Here is a 17160-nt window from a genome sequence, read left to right on the forward strand (position 1 = left end):
GTACCGCAAAATATGAGTAAAAATAAATAAATAAATAAATAAAATAAAAAGGGCTAGGAGTGTAGCTCAGAGGTAGAATGTCCCTGGGTTCAATCCTCAGTACTAAATAAATAAATAAATAAATAAAATAGGGTCAGGAGTATAGCTTGGAGGTCAAATGCCCCTGGTTTTAATCCCCAGTACCACACACACACACACACACACACACACACTCCCTCTCTCTCTCTCTCTCTCTCTCTCTAGGTTAGAGTTTTAATTTTTCAGAACCAAGTCTCAGCAAAGGGTCATTGTAACATTAAAAAAAATTGTGGTCATCATGAACAGGTCTCTTTGAAAAATATGTTTGCCTCTGTTCCTGCCCCAGCTTTGTGTCTGAATGAATCTCACCCGCATAGACTCTTTGAGCGTTCAGCCGAGGCTCCCTCCATCAAGAAATGCGCACGCACACTCAGGGCACGCTCACCTTTTCACCCTGCCGCTGGGATGGCCGGAGGAGCGGTCCCCGAGCTCCTCTGGCACCCTCAACACCCAGTCACCCCGGGATGCTCACCGTGACTCCATCCGTAGAACAGAACCAGCAATGACTGGAACCGGCCGATGCTTCTAGAGCAATTGGAAAAGGAAGGCGGGATGTAGACACATCATTATAAAGACCTATATTGATAATTCCTTGCCCTTTAAGCCACCCAAGTATGTATGTTCACATAACTCTTTAGCATGGTCAATTGTTCAGCTGATTAATATGCTTTTATTTTATGATTTGCTGTTTCCAGGACACAGACAGAAGCTTGATGACTCTAAACCTAGTTTGTTCTCTGACCGCCTCAGTGATTTAGGGCGCATCCCTCATTCCAGTATGAGAGTAGGTGTCCCGCCTCAGAACACACGGCCCTCCCTGAACTCTGCACCAAGTCCTTTTAATCCACAAGGACAGAGTCAGATTCCAGGTAAGACAGACTCCTAGGTTTCACCTGCAGACTCCGGCAGGCTGGGGGTGAGGGGCTGCCAGACGAGATGTGTTCACTTCAATACTCCTGGGGCTGTGAAAAAATGACTTCTCGTGAAAATATCGAGACGGGATGATACTGATTCCTTCTTCTGTATCCGAGAAATTCCAAGTATTCAATAACTTGGGGGTAACATGTGGGGGGGGTTTCCGCTAATGCTGCGCTTTGCGGCATTGACAACCTTGGACGCTGGTGGGATGCTGTGCTCTTTGGGCGAATGTTTGTTATAAGTTTCTATATTGTATCCAGGTGATACAGGGGCAACATCAGACCCTATTAAAAAATCAAGTGTTACCCACTCAGTTTTAGGCTAAGGTTTCTTACATGTACAACTGTTTTATTAAGTATGCTTGAAACTGCTCAGGGCTAACAGGAAGGCTTTCTTGGTAGTTGTAAGACACCCTCAGTGAGTGGCTGATCAGTGGATAGAATTCACCTCGGATTCACATTCAGCCCTGGTTCCTCGTCCAAAATTTCTCTGTCTGCAATCTAGGAAGCTACCTGCCTGACCTTTATTCTTAAGAAGTGACCTCGGTATTACATTGCAGGCTAGGCATTCACTTTTGGTGAATTCGCTAAGAGCCCTGACTGGGGTTTAAAAAAATTTTTTTTTTTTTGTCTCACTGGTGCAAAAGCAGATCGTATTTCAGGACAAATTTGATTGCTTTTAGATCATACAACAAGAGTGTGTTAATCGCCATAGATCTTTCATTCGCAGATCAAAAGTATTGAAAGCTGAAAGGAGGTCTACATGTCATTTACTGCTGTTCTTGGTAGAGGCGAACTGGAACCGAGGAAAAATAAGGATAACAAAATATGTAATAAGCCCTCAACATGGGCCATTTTACTGGTTCCATTTTTGTCCGTAGTGGTTAGGCTCGAGTGTCCTTACAGATCTCAAACATAGCTGTGTGTAAATGAGATGGCCTACCTCTCCTGCCTTCCTGCCCATACTATGTAAATATATTTTTGAGTATTTACTGAGAGCAGGTTCTACTTTCTGTGGGTATATGTTTGTTAGTCTGAATATGTGGGTTTGTATGAGTATATATTGAAAATACACTGTACTGTAAAAATAAAATACCTAAATATTGAAGAGAGCCAGGATCTTTTTTAAAGGAAGAACACTGGAGTTCTATGGAATATGGCCATATTTTTAGCCTATAGGAAGCTTTAGATGTCTCTATAGTAGTCAGAAGGCTAACGTGTTTGCTAGACATGTGTTCTCGAGAGATGCAGAGGTGAGATTCATACTAACTTGTGTACCTAAAGCATGTAGCTATGGGGGCTATTAGGTCTAAAGGAATAGACTGGCTGGGCGTGGTGGTGCGTGCTTGTAATCCCAGTACATGGGAAGCTGAGACAGGAGGATGTCCAGTTCAAGGGCAGACTCAGCAATATGGCCAGACTTTGAGCAACTTAGTGGGACCCTATTTCAAAATAAAATAAAACAAACAAACGAATACAGAGGGCTGGGGGAGGAGCTCAGAGATAGAACATCCCTGTGTTCAATTCCCAGCATCACACAAAACTTACCAACCAACCAACTAACCAACAGAAATGGACTTTAAAAATTATTAAGGCTCATAATAGCTGTCATTTTGTCCTTACTGTAATCCTTAGACCATGTGTGTGCATATGTGTATATTTATGTGTGTGAGTATGCTGGTAGAATCATTTGTATGTATATATATGCGTGTTTGTATATGCATTTTGGTGGGCTTAGGATGATTGTGTGTATATGTGTGTCTGTACACATATACATATGTTCTATGATTTGGCAACCACCGGATTCTTTAAATGTTTGAATTCTCTCCCCTGGCTTCTAAGTATTGGCTAATTATTTTAATAACTAATGCTTTTAAAATGGCCTTTGGAGACTGTCTCCTGTTAAGATTCACTTAAGATGCCTCTTTCAAGATTTTATATATAATTATATAAAATCTTAAATATAAAGATGAAATCCTAAAATAGAGCCAGAGAACATTTTAGAACCCAGCGGTACCTTAGGCATCATGAAGCCAAAGGCTAGAAAGGCCTGTAGAGGCTCCACCTGGTAGCAGCGTCCATGCACACCCCACCCCAGTGCAGAGTGAGGCTCTGAGAAGGTGGGGCAGGACAGTGAATATATTTATCGAATATACTTCTAAATGTGAAAATATAAAACAATTGTATTTATAGTTATTGATAGCTTCATAGAAGCTTTATTAGAGTATTAGCCCTTCATTTTGGGACTATAGAACTTAGAATTAATTTATAGATCAGTCTTCCTCTTCTTCTCCTTCTTCTTTCTTCTCTTCCTTCTCCTCCTCTTCCTTTTCATCTTGTACTTCTCCACAAGGTATCAGACCCAGCAACCTTTCTCAAACTTTTCAGATTTTTCAGATTTACCATGACGTCACTCCGACCCACTCTTGGTCTTGTGAACTCTCTTTAAATTCACCCGTATTTGTTAGGGAGAAAATACAAGTCCCGCCCACAACCGAGGACAGGCAGAGCTCTAGAGCCCACATGATCAGGGGAGTCCAGGGACACCAGCAGGAGTTCCTGAAAGCGAGTTGAATAGATTTGATTTTATAATCTCTGGATTCATCTGTAGTCAGTGTGATTTCGAGCATGCCACAGGTAGAGAATAGGGTCTTGGGTAAAGAGGCAGTTTTTCTTCTCAGCCTTCACAATCACACCCCGAGCCCCAGCCTATAGTGCTCCTGCTCCTTGAACACACCGTCTCCCTGTCTCCTGTCCCCCTTTATAGAGGCTGGCACATCTGCAGTACCCCATCTGCTAACAAGATGGTGGTGAGCGCCTGCAATCCTAAGACTTGGGAGGCTGAAACAGGAGGATTTTAAGTTGGAGGCCAGCCTTAGCAACTTAGGCCCTGTTTCCAAATAAAATATAAAATGGGTCTGGGAGTATAGCCCGGAGGTAGAAAGCCTCTGGGTTTCACCCCCAGTACTACCAAAAAAAGAAAAAATTAAAAATAAAAAAGGGGGGAGGCTGGCAGTGTCGCTTGGAGGTAGAATGCCCCTGGCATCAATCCCCAGGACAAAAGGAAAAGAGAAGAAAAGATTGGTGTCATCCTCAAGGGCACTGTGCTACCGTCTTCAGGAAAGAGCTCTGGCCTCTTCATCGAAGACCGAGCGCCAATTTTGATTACCTTCTTTTGTAGCTTCTTGTATTTGCCTTTTCTACTTGGCAAGATTGTAAATTCTCAGGGATTTGTTAAAAGCATTTTTCTTTTCTCTCTTTCTTTCTTTCTTTCTTTCTTTCTTTTCTTCATTTTTTTTTCCTTTTCTGCCTCGCACAGGAGAGTGTCTCATTTTAAATGTTAAATTAGTGGATGTTCAGATGAGAGGAAATCAGCTAAGGAAGGACTGGGGTGTCAGGCCTTTCATATCTGCACCAACTGTTCTATTTCTGTACCCAGGGTGCCGCTGACCCCTGGGGTGAGCAACAGCAGAGCTCACAGCCAGTAGAACAGTCTGCAGTTAAGCCATTTGGCTTAATCTGGTTTCAGATCTACATAATTGCATGCTTAAATTTACATTCTTGGGACTGGCCTCTACTGGATCCTTAACTTCTTTGCAGAAGGCCACATCTCTATTCTAGTTGGTGCCAGCCTTTGGACAGAGCTGTTTGTAACAGGTCCCAGTTACTTCTCATTCCTTCGGTACGCTGAATCCAGTTCTTCTTCCCGAACCTTAGATAAATAGTCATGGTTTTTCAGTTACCACTGGTTCTTTGACTTGCCAAAACAAGTCAAAATGAAATTTGAGGGCATCATAGCATCTCCAGTTTCAGATGCCTCTTGCCGTAGCTAGGGCCTTTCTAGTTCTACCTGTGCTGGTTGGATTCTCTGTGGTAGCAGTCTGGTGGTGTTACTCTGTTGACGTCTCCGATGGCTGATTTGTACTTGAGGGTCCAGGGCCTCCCCATGGCTTCCTCCGTACCTCTTTTTATCATTCAGACAGCTGTTGCCCACCTCTAGGCACCAGGAAACACCTAGTCTTCCACAAATGTCAATTTCTTCTGATTCCGCATGGGGCGATGGCAGTAGAATAAAGATTCTGTCTTTGTTGGGGAGTATCTGTCAAGATAATCATTGCTTTAAACATAGCATCCACCAGATGGGCCGGCAGTATCTTTAAATAAGCATGCCGATCTCGGTCTTGGGTTTGGCAGGTTAGGATTCATCCCATCTTTGGAGTGGGACATGTGCTGCTATTCCATTAATTATTCATTCAGAAAATATTTCTTGGAAGCTGAGTGTGGTGGTGCACGCTTATAATCCCAGCATTTGGGAGGCTGAGACTGGAGGATCGCAGTTCGAGGACAGCCTCAGCTACTTAGTGAGGCCCTCTGCAACTCAGTGAGACCCTGTTTCAAAATAAAGAATAAAAAATAGGGCTGAGGGTGTCGCTTGGAGGTAGAATGTCCCTGGGTTACTGGAAAAAAAAGCAAAAAAAAAAAAAAGAATTAAAAAAAATAAGGCTGGGGATGTAGCTGGAGCATTCCCAGTCCTAAATATATATATATATATATATATATATATATATATATATATATATAGTGCTTACTATATCGGCTAGACATCAGTATAAATGAGAAAGATAGACATGGCTTTTATATTCATAGGAGCTTACTCTTTAGTGACAGATATCGTCAATAAATGGGTAAAGAGGGTGCACAGATTATTTCAATAATAATAAGTGCCGTGAGAAAATGGAATGAGGTAATTGATGAAGCCCGTCTCAGGGAAGGAAGTCGCTAATTTTGAGTGGAAGTTGGTAAAGTGTTCTTTAAAGACCTCTGAAGACCTGCAAGGAACGGATCCTCCGTTATCATTCCGGGAATGATACAGAAGGGCAGGCGGGGCTAGGTTATGGCGAGATTTGAAAGCCAGGAAAGAGCTTTGTGCTGTAGTGGGGTGCCACTGCAGGGTGCAGCAAGGGGGTGGGAATGATCTGATTACTTACCCGTCTACATACAGTCTGTTTGGCTGATGTGTGAAGAATGGCTCCTCCTGACAGGGCAGAGGTGGGAGCACAGTGATGTTTAGGCAGCTGCTGTAAGCACCCATCTTGCTGATGGTGAGGGGGAGACAGGATTTGAGGGTTTTGACCTGGGCAACTGGAGGGTGCTAGAGCCATTTTGTTATCTGGGGAAGACTCGGGGAGAAGGAGGCTGGGACAGGGCTGGGGACCTTAGAGAGGCATTCATGGAGAAAGAAGGGGAGGCCAAGGATCCCTGCACATTCACACTTCTTTAAGAGTTTATAAGCTGGGCGTGGTGGCGCACGTTGTAATCCCAGCGTTTGGGAGGCTGAGACAGGAGGATCCTGGTTTGCGGACAGCCTCGGCTACTTAGTGTGGTCCTTTGCAACTCAGTGAGACCCTGTTTCAAAAATAAAAGGACTAAAAAGTAGGGCTGGGTGTAGCTTGGAGGTAGAATGCCCCTGGGTTTCATTCTCAGTACCACCAAAAAAAGCATCTCTTGATGCTACATTTTTAAGTGTTCATCGAACATGGACTTTTCTTATATACGAGCGTTAAAAGCACACAGGATAGATTTCTCTTGCCTAGTTTCCCAGTGGTCCCTTTAGCCTGCGTAGGTTCTGGATGCTTCTTCATAGGCTGCTAAATACCTTGCTTAATACTGTGCTGCTCACCTCTCCTTTTATAACACACATGCAATTTGTGATTTCACCTGCTTTTTTGGGGGACTTCAGATTAATGTGTCTTTTCCTCACAATGCTTTTCTGAATTACACTTGGAAACGCAGCAACATCGCTCTTAATGATTAAATTACACTTACCCAAGGCACGCATATTCAAGGTAACACTTTTAGGAATGTTTTGAAAAAACAGCTTGGCAAATATCCTGAGAAGGATGAGAATCTTCTTAGCAGTTATTGACTGAAATGGGTCTTTTCTCCCCAACTTCTGTGTGTCCGGGCGCCCTTGGCAAGCTTGCTCCTTTAACGATGAAGCGGCTCTCAAGCCAATTAGGCCAGTGGGATTAGCCTGTGTATGTCTGGCCGGCCCAGGCCCAAGTCCATTGTGTTTGTCTTGAAGCACTGACCAGCGCAGTCCTCTCAGAAGTAGGAAGCGCAGCCGAGGAGTGTGTATCTCAGTTACTGTTCCCTTCAAGTGCTCAGTGACTGCAGGATTCTGTAATGCAAAGCACGCTGGGAGGCACCCTGGGGATGGGTGGCAGTGGCCATGAATGGGAGGGAGAAGGCACCCACGTAGATGAGGGACAGTGGGTGAGCCAGGAAGGGAGGCTGCGGGCCACCAGGTGAGGGCTTAGGAGTCGCTTCTCTGGTCCTGCCCACCTGTAAGGAAGGTGTGTTCTTAGTTGCTGATTCGCTGAACTCAGAAAATGTGTTGCCGGGAGCCTTTTTCTTTTACTTTGGTTGTACTGTGATTGCATTTCAGATACCACTAGAAAGCCCTGCGTTGCTTACCTCTTTTGAGATAGCTGGGTAAATACGTTGCCACCATGGACATTTATGAGGCGGAAGTCTCTCTGGAGGGAGTTGGTAGTCACAATCCTTATTTTTATTTTTTTAAAAGCATATATTCCAAGTGTAAAGACAGGCTCATACTTGGTTAAGCTCTGGCAGCCATCTTCTGTGGAATTTAGGTGCAGCCTGTGCTCGTTTTAGAGAACCAAGCTCCAAGACAGGACCCCCATGAAGGGCCTGTGGTCAGCGCGTCGTGTTGTTGACGGGCCTGCTCGTGGTACCCACAGACTGCCCAGTTACACATGTGCTGTGTGGATTTCTGTCGGTTGGAATTCCCTTCTTATCTGAAGACTTTACCATGCATTTGGAAAAGTAAAGAGAGCTGACGTTCAGAGAAAACGTAGTTTCTTGTTCCAAACCTCGTGTTTGCAGTTTCCTTCTACCTGCCTTGGGGACGCTCCTCAGCAGCTAGTTGAGATGAACGGAGCAGGGGTCCCGCGCAGGGCTTCACGTTAGCCTCTCCCCTGAGGCTGCCTGATGTCTAGCCTGTCTTAGGTTTCTGCTCAGAGAAAATCTTGGTCTTGTTCTTTCCTAAAGCATCATCTTCCTATAGTTTTATATTTGGTTTTAGTTTTATGTAGGTGTGTATATATATATACCCCATGTGTTTATACATACGGGTACATCATTTCCCCTTTACTAGGGCCTAGGGAGTGTTCTCAGTCCTATTTGCTCTTTCGGGGGTAGAAAGCTCAGGAGACCATCTCTGAAGGAGGTACTGAGCTGCAGAGGAGACTCAGGAGAGGGCCAGCCAGGCAGGCAGCTCGTATGATGGACACTGATGGTTTATTTTGTTGTGTAGCATGGTTAGGCATCCAGGTTTCACACAGAGCATTGGTGTACATTTCCTATATAGGATTAATAGCAATGATAATATGTTTAGATATTTTCAGGATAAAAGGTATTTTATTCTATTTAAAATATGCAAAAGCATTCCGGGAATAAAATTGTGTAGCATTACTCTGAGCTCTGACCATCAGATTATTTTTAGGGCTTTGTTTATTGTGATAAGGACTTGCTTTTTAATGGTTTAAAAACAATTTGCTTTTAATGTTCTTTTTTTTTTTTTTGGCGGTGGTGGTGCTGGGGGATTGAACCCAGAGGCATTCTACCTCCGAGCTACACTTCCAGCCCTATTGTTTTTTTTAATGCAAGCTTCACTGAATAGCTAAGGCTATCTTTGAACTTGTGATTCTCCTTTGTCAGCCTCCTGAGTACTGGACAGCCATGTGCCACCATGCCTGATTTCATGGTGTTTTACTTTTAACCACTACGGTACTGAGGATTGAACCTAGAGCCCTGCACCTGCTAAGGAAACACAGAGTTACATCCCAGCCATTTTTATTTTTTTATGTTGAGACAAGGTCTCACTAAGTTAAAGAAAGAATAAGCTGGGCGTGGTGGCACACGCTGGTAATCCCAGCATTTTGGGAGGTTCGAGACCAGCCTCAACTACTTAGTGAGGCCCTTTGCAACTCAGTGAGACCCTGTTTCAAATGAAAGAATAATAAATATGGCTGGAGATGTCGTTTGGAGGTAGAATGCCCCTGGGTTCCATCCCCAGTACCACACACACACAAAAAAAAATAAGTAGAGTTAACAGAAGAGCCAGTATTAGGAACCCTATTTAGGATAGTGAACAAAATGGAGGCATTAGAAGTCTGAAACCTGCAGAGTCTGGAAGCCTATGTGTCTGGATGGTGACTCTGACGGGATGGTTTTAGGCAGGGAAGAAAGGGTAGGGGAAGAAGTAAGAAGAATGGGACATGCCCGGAGTTGCCACCAGGACCACTGGGGGGAGAGGGAGGGTGATGACTTTGGATGGGGCTTCCTGAGGCCTGTGGTGGCTGTGGCGTGCGAGCAGGAGCAGGCTACGGCATGGCCGATCCTCGGTGTGGATGACGTCATCGCCTAGGACTCGGTGTAGACTCAGTGCGCGTTAGGGGATCGTGGACAACGTTGAGCCAATGACCACTGTGGGGCAATGATGGAGGATGGTAAAGAAGGAGGAACTTCTGAGGAGGGGTGGGCCCATGCTGTAGACTCAGGAAACAGGAGCTACCTGGGGCAGCCAGGAGGCAAGGTCTGGGGACATTTGAGCTTGAGTGCAGGTGGGAAGTTGGAGCATCCCTTTGAAAGGTCAGGGTTAGATGGGAGCCCCCGTCTGTTCCTTCATCCATTGCTCAGGTGATAGAGGGAGGTCCCATGCCCTGTTCTGTCTTCTGCCATGGCCTTGCAAGAACGCAACCCTCTAGTGGTGTCTCACCGGGTCAGTAGGGGTCCCCTGATATTCTGTTAGAGTGTCTTGTGACCCCGTCACTGGTGGTGTGAGGTCCACAGACAGCTGTGCTCCTGGGGCAGACCTGTCCTTCCTGCCGTGCAGTTGACCTCATGAGGCTCTGTCCTACTCTGCTTCTCTGGTCTCCTGTTTCCATTTTGCTCCGTACTTGTGATACTCCTTCCAGTGTATTGGCAATTCCTCACAACTTTGTCTCATTTTAAAGCTCGAAAACGTTATTTCTAATCCGTCAAAAATTTGGTGAAGATGCTTAATGGATCTAGGACTATCCTGCCACTCTGCACCTCACTTTAAGTTGACCAGGATTCACGTTAATGGCCTTTTATAGATAGACTTCTAAACTCTAAGTCATGTTAGGGGTAGTGTGCATATCTTGCTAAGGTCTCGGTATGGAACAGGCAAGTGAACTCTCTTCAAATCTGCTGTTCTTGGAGCCCTAGAACACAGGCTTTCAGCGAACGCTTCCTGCGTCACCGTTCAGGATTGAAGAGCGCTTTGCACACAGGCTTTTGAAAGTGACTTGTGTTTGAGCAGACTGCGAAGAAGTTAACAGCAATACTGACTCCTAACCACTTGTTGAAAGTTGGGTTTACCAGTGGCAAAGGCATTTTTAGAATAAGGCGGGGTAAAGGAGTATAAAACCTCCTGTATTTCGTATGGTAAATCAAAAGGCATTATCATCAAATAATCTGACAGCTGTCATGGGGAATAATGACAGAGAAAAAGTAAGATGAGTGGGGAGTAGACGGGCAGGGAGACGTTTTACTTGTGTTAGAAAGACCTTTGTAGGTCCTGCTTTGTCAAGTTGAAGGCCCTTGCCTCCTGGTCACCCTAAAATCTTGCGATATCAGGAGACATAATTCAACTTGGAGCAGAGCTGTGAACTCGTCTAAAGTGGCAAGCTGTTCTTCCTTATTTCTTCACCTCCCTTGGGCCTTGATTTCCTCTTACGTATGTTTGTTCTGCCCTTTCTATTTGAAGATCATTCTTCTTGATAGGGATGATTAAATCAAAATAGGGTTGGGCAATTTTCCCTTCCTACTGTCATAAATAAAAATTATGCCCATTGTTCTCAAACTTTGGCATATATGAGCATCACCCGGGGAGACTGCTAAAAGTAGAGGTGATCATTTCTTCACCTTGAATCAGAATGTACGAGGCGAGGCCACCCAGGGGCCCAGGGCCTGTTTACCCCAGGGTCACCTTGCCCTTCCGACATCTAACCCTGATCCAGCCTGGAGGCTTCTTGGGAGCCTCGTCCCTATCGTGAGACAACATGTGGTAGCCATTAAGTGCCCCAAGCCTGCTTCTAGGGTTCCCGAGTAGCCACTGGCTCTACACATTTTACCTCCTGTGCCTGGTCCTACATTGGACTTTCCCCTGTTTCTGTTATGATACTGTGTGAGGGAGATTTTTTTAAAATGCATATACGATTTTGTCACCCTATTAAAAAAATAGAACACCTAAGGCGACTTTCAGTTGGACTTAGGAAGAAAACTAGAACTTGTAACAGAGCCTGGCAGATTGTGCATAACCCAGCCTCTCCCTCCGGGCCCGCTCTGCATTCCCATCTCACACTGCTTTGAAGCCTTTGTCAGGGCTCTGTAAACACGCAGGCTGCCTAGCCAGTCCTCAAAATATCCACCCTGCCTCTCTTCCAGGAGCTGGAGCCATGCTGGTCTCTTGACCCAAGCCATCTCTTGACCCCACTTGGTCATCTTTTGGACCTCTGCTTGCTGATTAGGTCTTGAGTGAATCATCTTGACCTTGGAGAAGCCTCCGAGGCTGATCCGATGCCCAGCTGTAGTTGGAAGTTGCCCACTGTACATTTGGAGGGTGCCTCAGACATCCCCTTTTATTTATGTATTTATGTATGTATGTATGTATGTATTTATTTATTTTGTGGGTCTGGAGATAGAACCTCTGGGGCATCTGGGGCATTTGACCTCTGAGCTACACCTCTTGTCCTACTTTTTTATTCTTTATTTTGAAACAGGGTCTCGATAAGTTACGGAGGGCCTCACTAAGTAGCTGAGGCTGTTCGTAAACTGTGATCCTTCATTCTCAGCCTCCCGAATCCTGGGATTACAAGCGTGTGACACCACGCCCAGCTTCCTTTTTAGCACTTAGCTAAAAAAGTTAGCTAAGCACTTAGTTATATGGTAATTTGATTGATGTCAGTCTCTTTTATTCATCTATAAACTCTGTGAGAGCAGGGATTGTGTCTGCTTTTATTCACTGTTAATATCCCTCATGTCTACCACCAGAGCAGAGTAGACACTCAAGAGATGCTTTTTTGAATGAGTGGGAGGCGGTTTCTAGAATCGTGGATATCCTCATTATCTGACAGTAGGCATTGCTGTGCCTGGGGCCTTTTGTAATAATCCAGCTCCTCTCTCCCTGGGACATCAGCACCAGTCTGATTTGAGACTGAATTTCTGCAATCTCTTTGATACTGTGATGTGGGCTAAGGGCACTCCCCTTGGCCAGCACCCCATTTCAGTTACATTTCAAGTTTTGGTTCTGCCCATTTGTATCTCATTTCCTTCCTTCTTCTGGCTTAACCATTGTGGTCCATGGTATGCCAATGCCGAGGCCGGTGTGGGTGTGACTTGAGGTCGATCGTCCTGTTTCTTCGGTTAGATTTTTCATTTAAAGAAGTAAAGCCTCTTCTGTAAGACAGTTGTGAGTCCCATCCAGCCCAGAGGGGTTGATACTGCGGAGGATTTCTCACCAGCTTAACAGTGGGACTTCCTCTGCTTTCTTCTTTCACATCTTGTCACAGGGCATGGGATCTTAGGCTATGCCCATAGCTCCTCATTGTCCTCCTTGCTATTGTCTTCTAAGCTTTACCAGGTCCCTCTTTCCCCACTGTTCGCACGGTAGCATAACCTGTTGTCATGCCTGGCTTCCTTACAAAGTGCACCCTATTTTATCCAAACAGCTTGCTGATTTATTTTCCCCCTCAAATTTCAATTCAAAGCCCTGTGAATCAGTTGGGTTGATCTCCTGCCAGATAATTCTGGTAGCCAGCATGACCAGTCTGAGAAGGACTTTGCTGGGGACAAGAAAGGGAGGAGGGGGTCGGAACCCTGCTTCTGGGTCTTCTCTGCCAACATGAGCCAAAATGCTTCATGAAGAGAGTGTCATCTTCTCTCAGCCGCCTTTTATAGCCAGCCCAAATAGCCTCTGCATGGCTTCAGTTGTTTCTGTTGCAATGGTGTCTCCTGAGAGGACTGACGGCACGGAGCACACTTTTCTGAGTAGTGATAATCATAGCGTTTTAGCGCCAGAAAAGATCTTAGCTATAACCCACCCATTCTTATTCTGTAGATGGTAAGGCAATGGTACACAACTGAATAGTTAGTGCCAAAGCCTCCAGTCTGGGCTTCTTCTGTGCTTGGAGGAGGCTGTTTGTTTAAGACCATGTTAAGAGAACCAGATGTGAGTTGAGAGAGCTCATTGAAAAAAATCCAGTCTAGCTAAAAGCGTCCTTAGCAATGACATAGGGTTTAACATTTAGAATTTAGCATAAATTGTTTTGAAGTAGGGGAGTCTCTGCAGGTCAGAATGTGAGCAGCTTTTCCCTATGAATGACAGAAGTAGGATAGGAAATGATATATTTGCTCCTGTGTTAAGATTACTCACCGTATTTAACCCTGGTTGCAATCAACGGGCATACTTCTAAACTATTCTTCTTTCTTTCTTTCTTTCTTTCTTTCTTTCTTTCTTTCTTTCTTTCTTTGCGGTAATGGGGATGGAACCCAAGAGCATTCTACCTCTGAGCTACACCCACAGCCCTATTTTTATTCTTTATTTTGAAACAGGGCCTCACTGAGTCACAAAGAGCCTCACTAAGTAGCTGAGGCTGTCCGCGAACCGCGATCCTCCCGTCTCAGCCTCCCAAATGCTGGGATTACAAGCGTGCGCCACCACACCCAGCTATACTTACTTTTCAATACTCTACTTTTATCAAGAAACATTTGAGGTTGATAGGGCACTATGGAAGCACTAATTAGGGGAAACGGGGGAAGGATGAGCGGTGGGAGTGATGCCTCCTGGGACCTTTCTCACCAGCTCTCACCATAGACACACTGGGCTTCAGCAGGAACTTCTGTGTATTCTAGAGGAGCCTGTGCGTGGTGCACTGGCGCAGGCTTGGCCTCTGTTGACTAGGTCCCTCCCGCCTCAGCCTCAAGTCCAGAACCGTAAGGTGCCGGATTCTTAGGAAAGCACACCACCCGTGTTTAATCAAAGTGTTTATCAAGGGAGGCTGCTAACAGCAACTTCTTGAGTTGCCAACGCAGGCCTGATACTGGGCTTTCCTACTGCTGCCCACTCACGCCCATTCATTCCGAAAGAAATTCCACCTGTTTTCCTGTAGTCGGTCCAGTTTTTTAGGGCCCCTTATTTTTCCAACCATCTTCCCTCCTCCTTTTTTATTTTTTACTGTGACCCCAAGTATTTAAAAGGTTCAAGTATGCAGGTGTCAAAATTTGTTTCTTCAGTCGTATGAAAGGATAGCGACTCTTAGAGTCCATGACTCTCTACATAGCGTTTTAGGAAATGTGCAGTGACCCTGTCCTTCTTCCCTCTACCAATGACTGAACTTCAGGAGCCGTGGTCCGGCTCGAGACGACAGCTGTGCCTCCTCATTTCCCCAGGTTCACAGTGGTCGTCTCTATGTGGCGTGATAAAAGACAGCTTGACGCGCTTGGGAGGCGGAGACAGGAGGATCGCGCCCGTTCGAAGTCAGCGGTGCTGGATTAAGAGACCCTGTTTCCAAACTAAAAAATATAAAATAGGTCTGGGAGTGTAGCCTGCAGGTAGAAGGGTTTCCAGGAACCCCAGTACCACACACACAAAAAAGACAGCTTGGGACACAAGAGCCACCCCTCTTACAGCTAGTGTTTCTGAGCACACCTGGGCATTCTTGGTGCCTTCTGTACTATGGATGGCAGATGTCTGAGCTAAGGTGCACCAGCCCAGATGGAGAACTTATAAAACCCACTCTCATGTTGGGGATCCATAGCTCTTTTAACTTTAAAGCTGTTAAAAAAAAAAAACAACACAAATACTCAGCTAGGTGTGGTGGACACACCTGTAATCCCAGTACTTGCGAGGCGGAGACAGGAGGATCTCAGGTTCAAGGACAGCCTCAGCAATGTAGTAAGGCTTTCAGCCTAGCAAGACCCTGTTTCCAAACAAAAACTAAACAAATAAAAAGGGCTGGAGGTGTAGTTTGGAAGTTGAATGCCCCTGGGCTCAAGTCTCAGGACCACAGACACACACACACACAAAATAAAATGAAATAAAATAAAAATTGATGGATACTTGCTTGTGATAGACTTTCTCAGTTAGATCAAATGCTGATGGGATTCATGGTATCAAACAATTGGGTTCTTTTTCTGCTTTTGGTGGTTTCTACCTCAGACAAAGAAAGAGAATTTCACCTGAGCTCTGAACAGCTAGATTCTCTCAAAAGAAACCACAGCTTTACTTGGAAGTGTCCTGTAGGCCGCGGAAGCCTGTCTGCCGGTGGCCAAGCGCCAGCTACTGGTTTGCCGTCGGCACTGGCGAGCCGGGGCAGCATGGGATACTTTCTCAGAGTTTCTTCTTCATGGTCTCTAGGTGGAACTTAGGTCCTCTGCAGCTTTCCCTTCTCTCCCGTTCAGCCATTTTGACTAATCACATCCAGCCCCTATGTACGGCAGGCTCATTATATAGGGAAGACCTGATTTTCTGTCTCAAGTTTACATTACAGGTCAACTCTGGTTTTTCTCTCAGAACCCCCTATTTTAGGCGGCAGGAGAGAAGTTTGTGGAGAAATAGGGTTGGGTTATACCTAAATGGAATTGTTATATTTGAGATTTCCCAAGCACTGAAGAGGGTGTGCACATAAAAAAGGCCACACTAAAGGTTTTGTTTTTATGCTCTTGTGGCTATATAAACACATGCAAATACTTTACATCTCTGTAATGTAGTAATACAAATAACCTTGATGCTGCTTCTGAAGAATTCCATGCAAAAATAGCATGCCAAGGCTCGTAAATCGTCTTGACAATATTTAAATTCCAACAGCAGTTTTCCTTTCTATGACAGCTTCTGAAAATCCCGTTGTTTTCTAGAAACTTGTCAGTGCTTTCAGGTAGTTAGAGGTTGGAACCCAGGATGTAACCTGGACGCCATGACCTAGACCTCTGTCCTCCGGGAGGTCCACGTCAAGGGTATTCTTATTTATTTTGGAATAGTAGCACATGGGACTGGGTGTTTCTACAAACTCAGAAAGACCAGTCAATGTCATGCTGGACGGGGAGAGTGCAGGAACCGATTGTACTTGACCCGTGGAAGCCGAGGCTGAGCTGAGAACAGTTTCCTGTTCATGGCCAATCAGTAGGTTTGTTTCGGAGCTGGGTCCTGGTATCTTCCCTGTTAGTCACTGTGGGATTGATTGGTGATGCCTGAAACCATCTGTCACCCACACTGACTCATCTAGGTTAAGAATGGATCCCAGAAGTCTCCGGTTTCTTCAGGAAGCTGAGTTTAGAAACCCTTCACGTGATCAGGTTAAGGGGACTTTTCTTGACTGTAAGCATTAATAATTGTTCACAAAAAAAAGCAAACACGCTGTAATCACATCTGTGATAGGGCTCTATTTTTCTTGGCTATGGAGCGCTTAGGATATTCAAGTCAAGATGTTTTATAGACATTTTTTTCCCCACTAAAAGACTGAAAAAAAAATCAGAGTGTACAGTATTTGAAAATACACTGAAAAGATAAGGGCTTCTCTTTGTGGGGCTCAACCAGACTAAAAGTGAATGAATGTGAGCAGGGTTCAGTAGGTCATAAAGCACGCCTACATGGACTAGCACAAATATATTCTCCAAATTCTGAACCTGCACTCTGCAGGATGCTCTCAAAAATTATCCTCTGCCAAAAAAGGGGTCGGGTGGGGGGGCAGCCACAAAACAGAATAAGCTCAATCAGGGCAGAGGTCCTAATTGTGGTGAACATTTATTGACTTCTTCCTGTGTGCTATGTATGTTTTTATTATATTATCTCACTTAATCTAGGTATTCCTAGGAATCTGCCCTTTTAAAAAAGGTTTCCGCTCCTTTCAAAAATTACTTGTACCGGACCTAGTGAATCCCACAGGGCAGTTTTTATATTTTATTTTTCTTGAGGCACTCTTTCTTTAAGTAAGTCATTATCAGAGACTTTTAGGATGGTGACCTTGAAAGCATTTGGCCAGACTGCAGCCTGTTCTCTGAAAGTAAGAACAACAAAGAATTTTTCACTCAAGTTTAAGGATAGTGAGAAGTGATTTTT

At 44.9% G+C, this 17160-nt stretch overlaps 1 protein-coding gene across 1 annotated transcript in view; it reads left to right on the forward strand.

The window, feature by feature from the left end:
- The window catches only part of RUNX2 (RUNX family transcription factor 2), a gene marked incomplete at both ends in the record, with an annotated part of 220112 nt that overhangs the window by 159402 nt on the left and 43550 nt on the right, over positions 1-17160 (forward strand). The window contains one exon of the mRNA XM_080700355.1: positions 774-947. Coding sequence (XP_080556481.1) covers positions 774-947 — 174 coding nt within the window. The remainder of the gene's footprint in view (positions 1-773; positions 948-17160) is intronic.

This window comes from Muscardinus avellanarius (genome assembly GCF_963383645.1).
Source record: "Muscardinus avellanarius genome assembly, chromosome: 8".
Lineage (NCBI taxonomy): Eukaryota > Metazoa > Chordata > Mammalia > Rodentia > Gliridae > Muscardinus > Muscardinus avellanarius.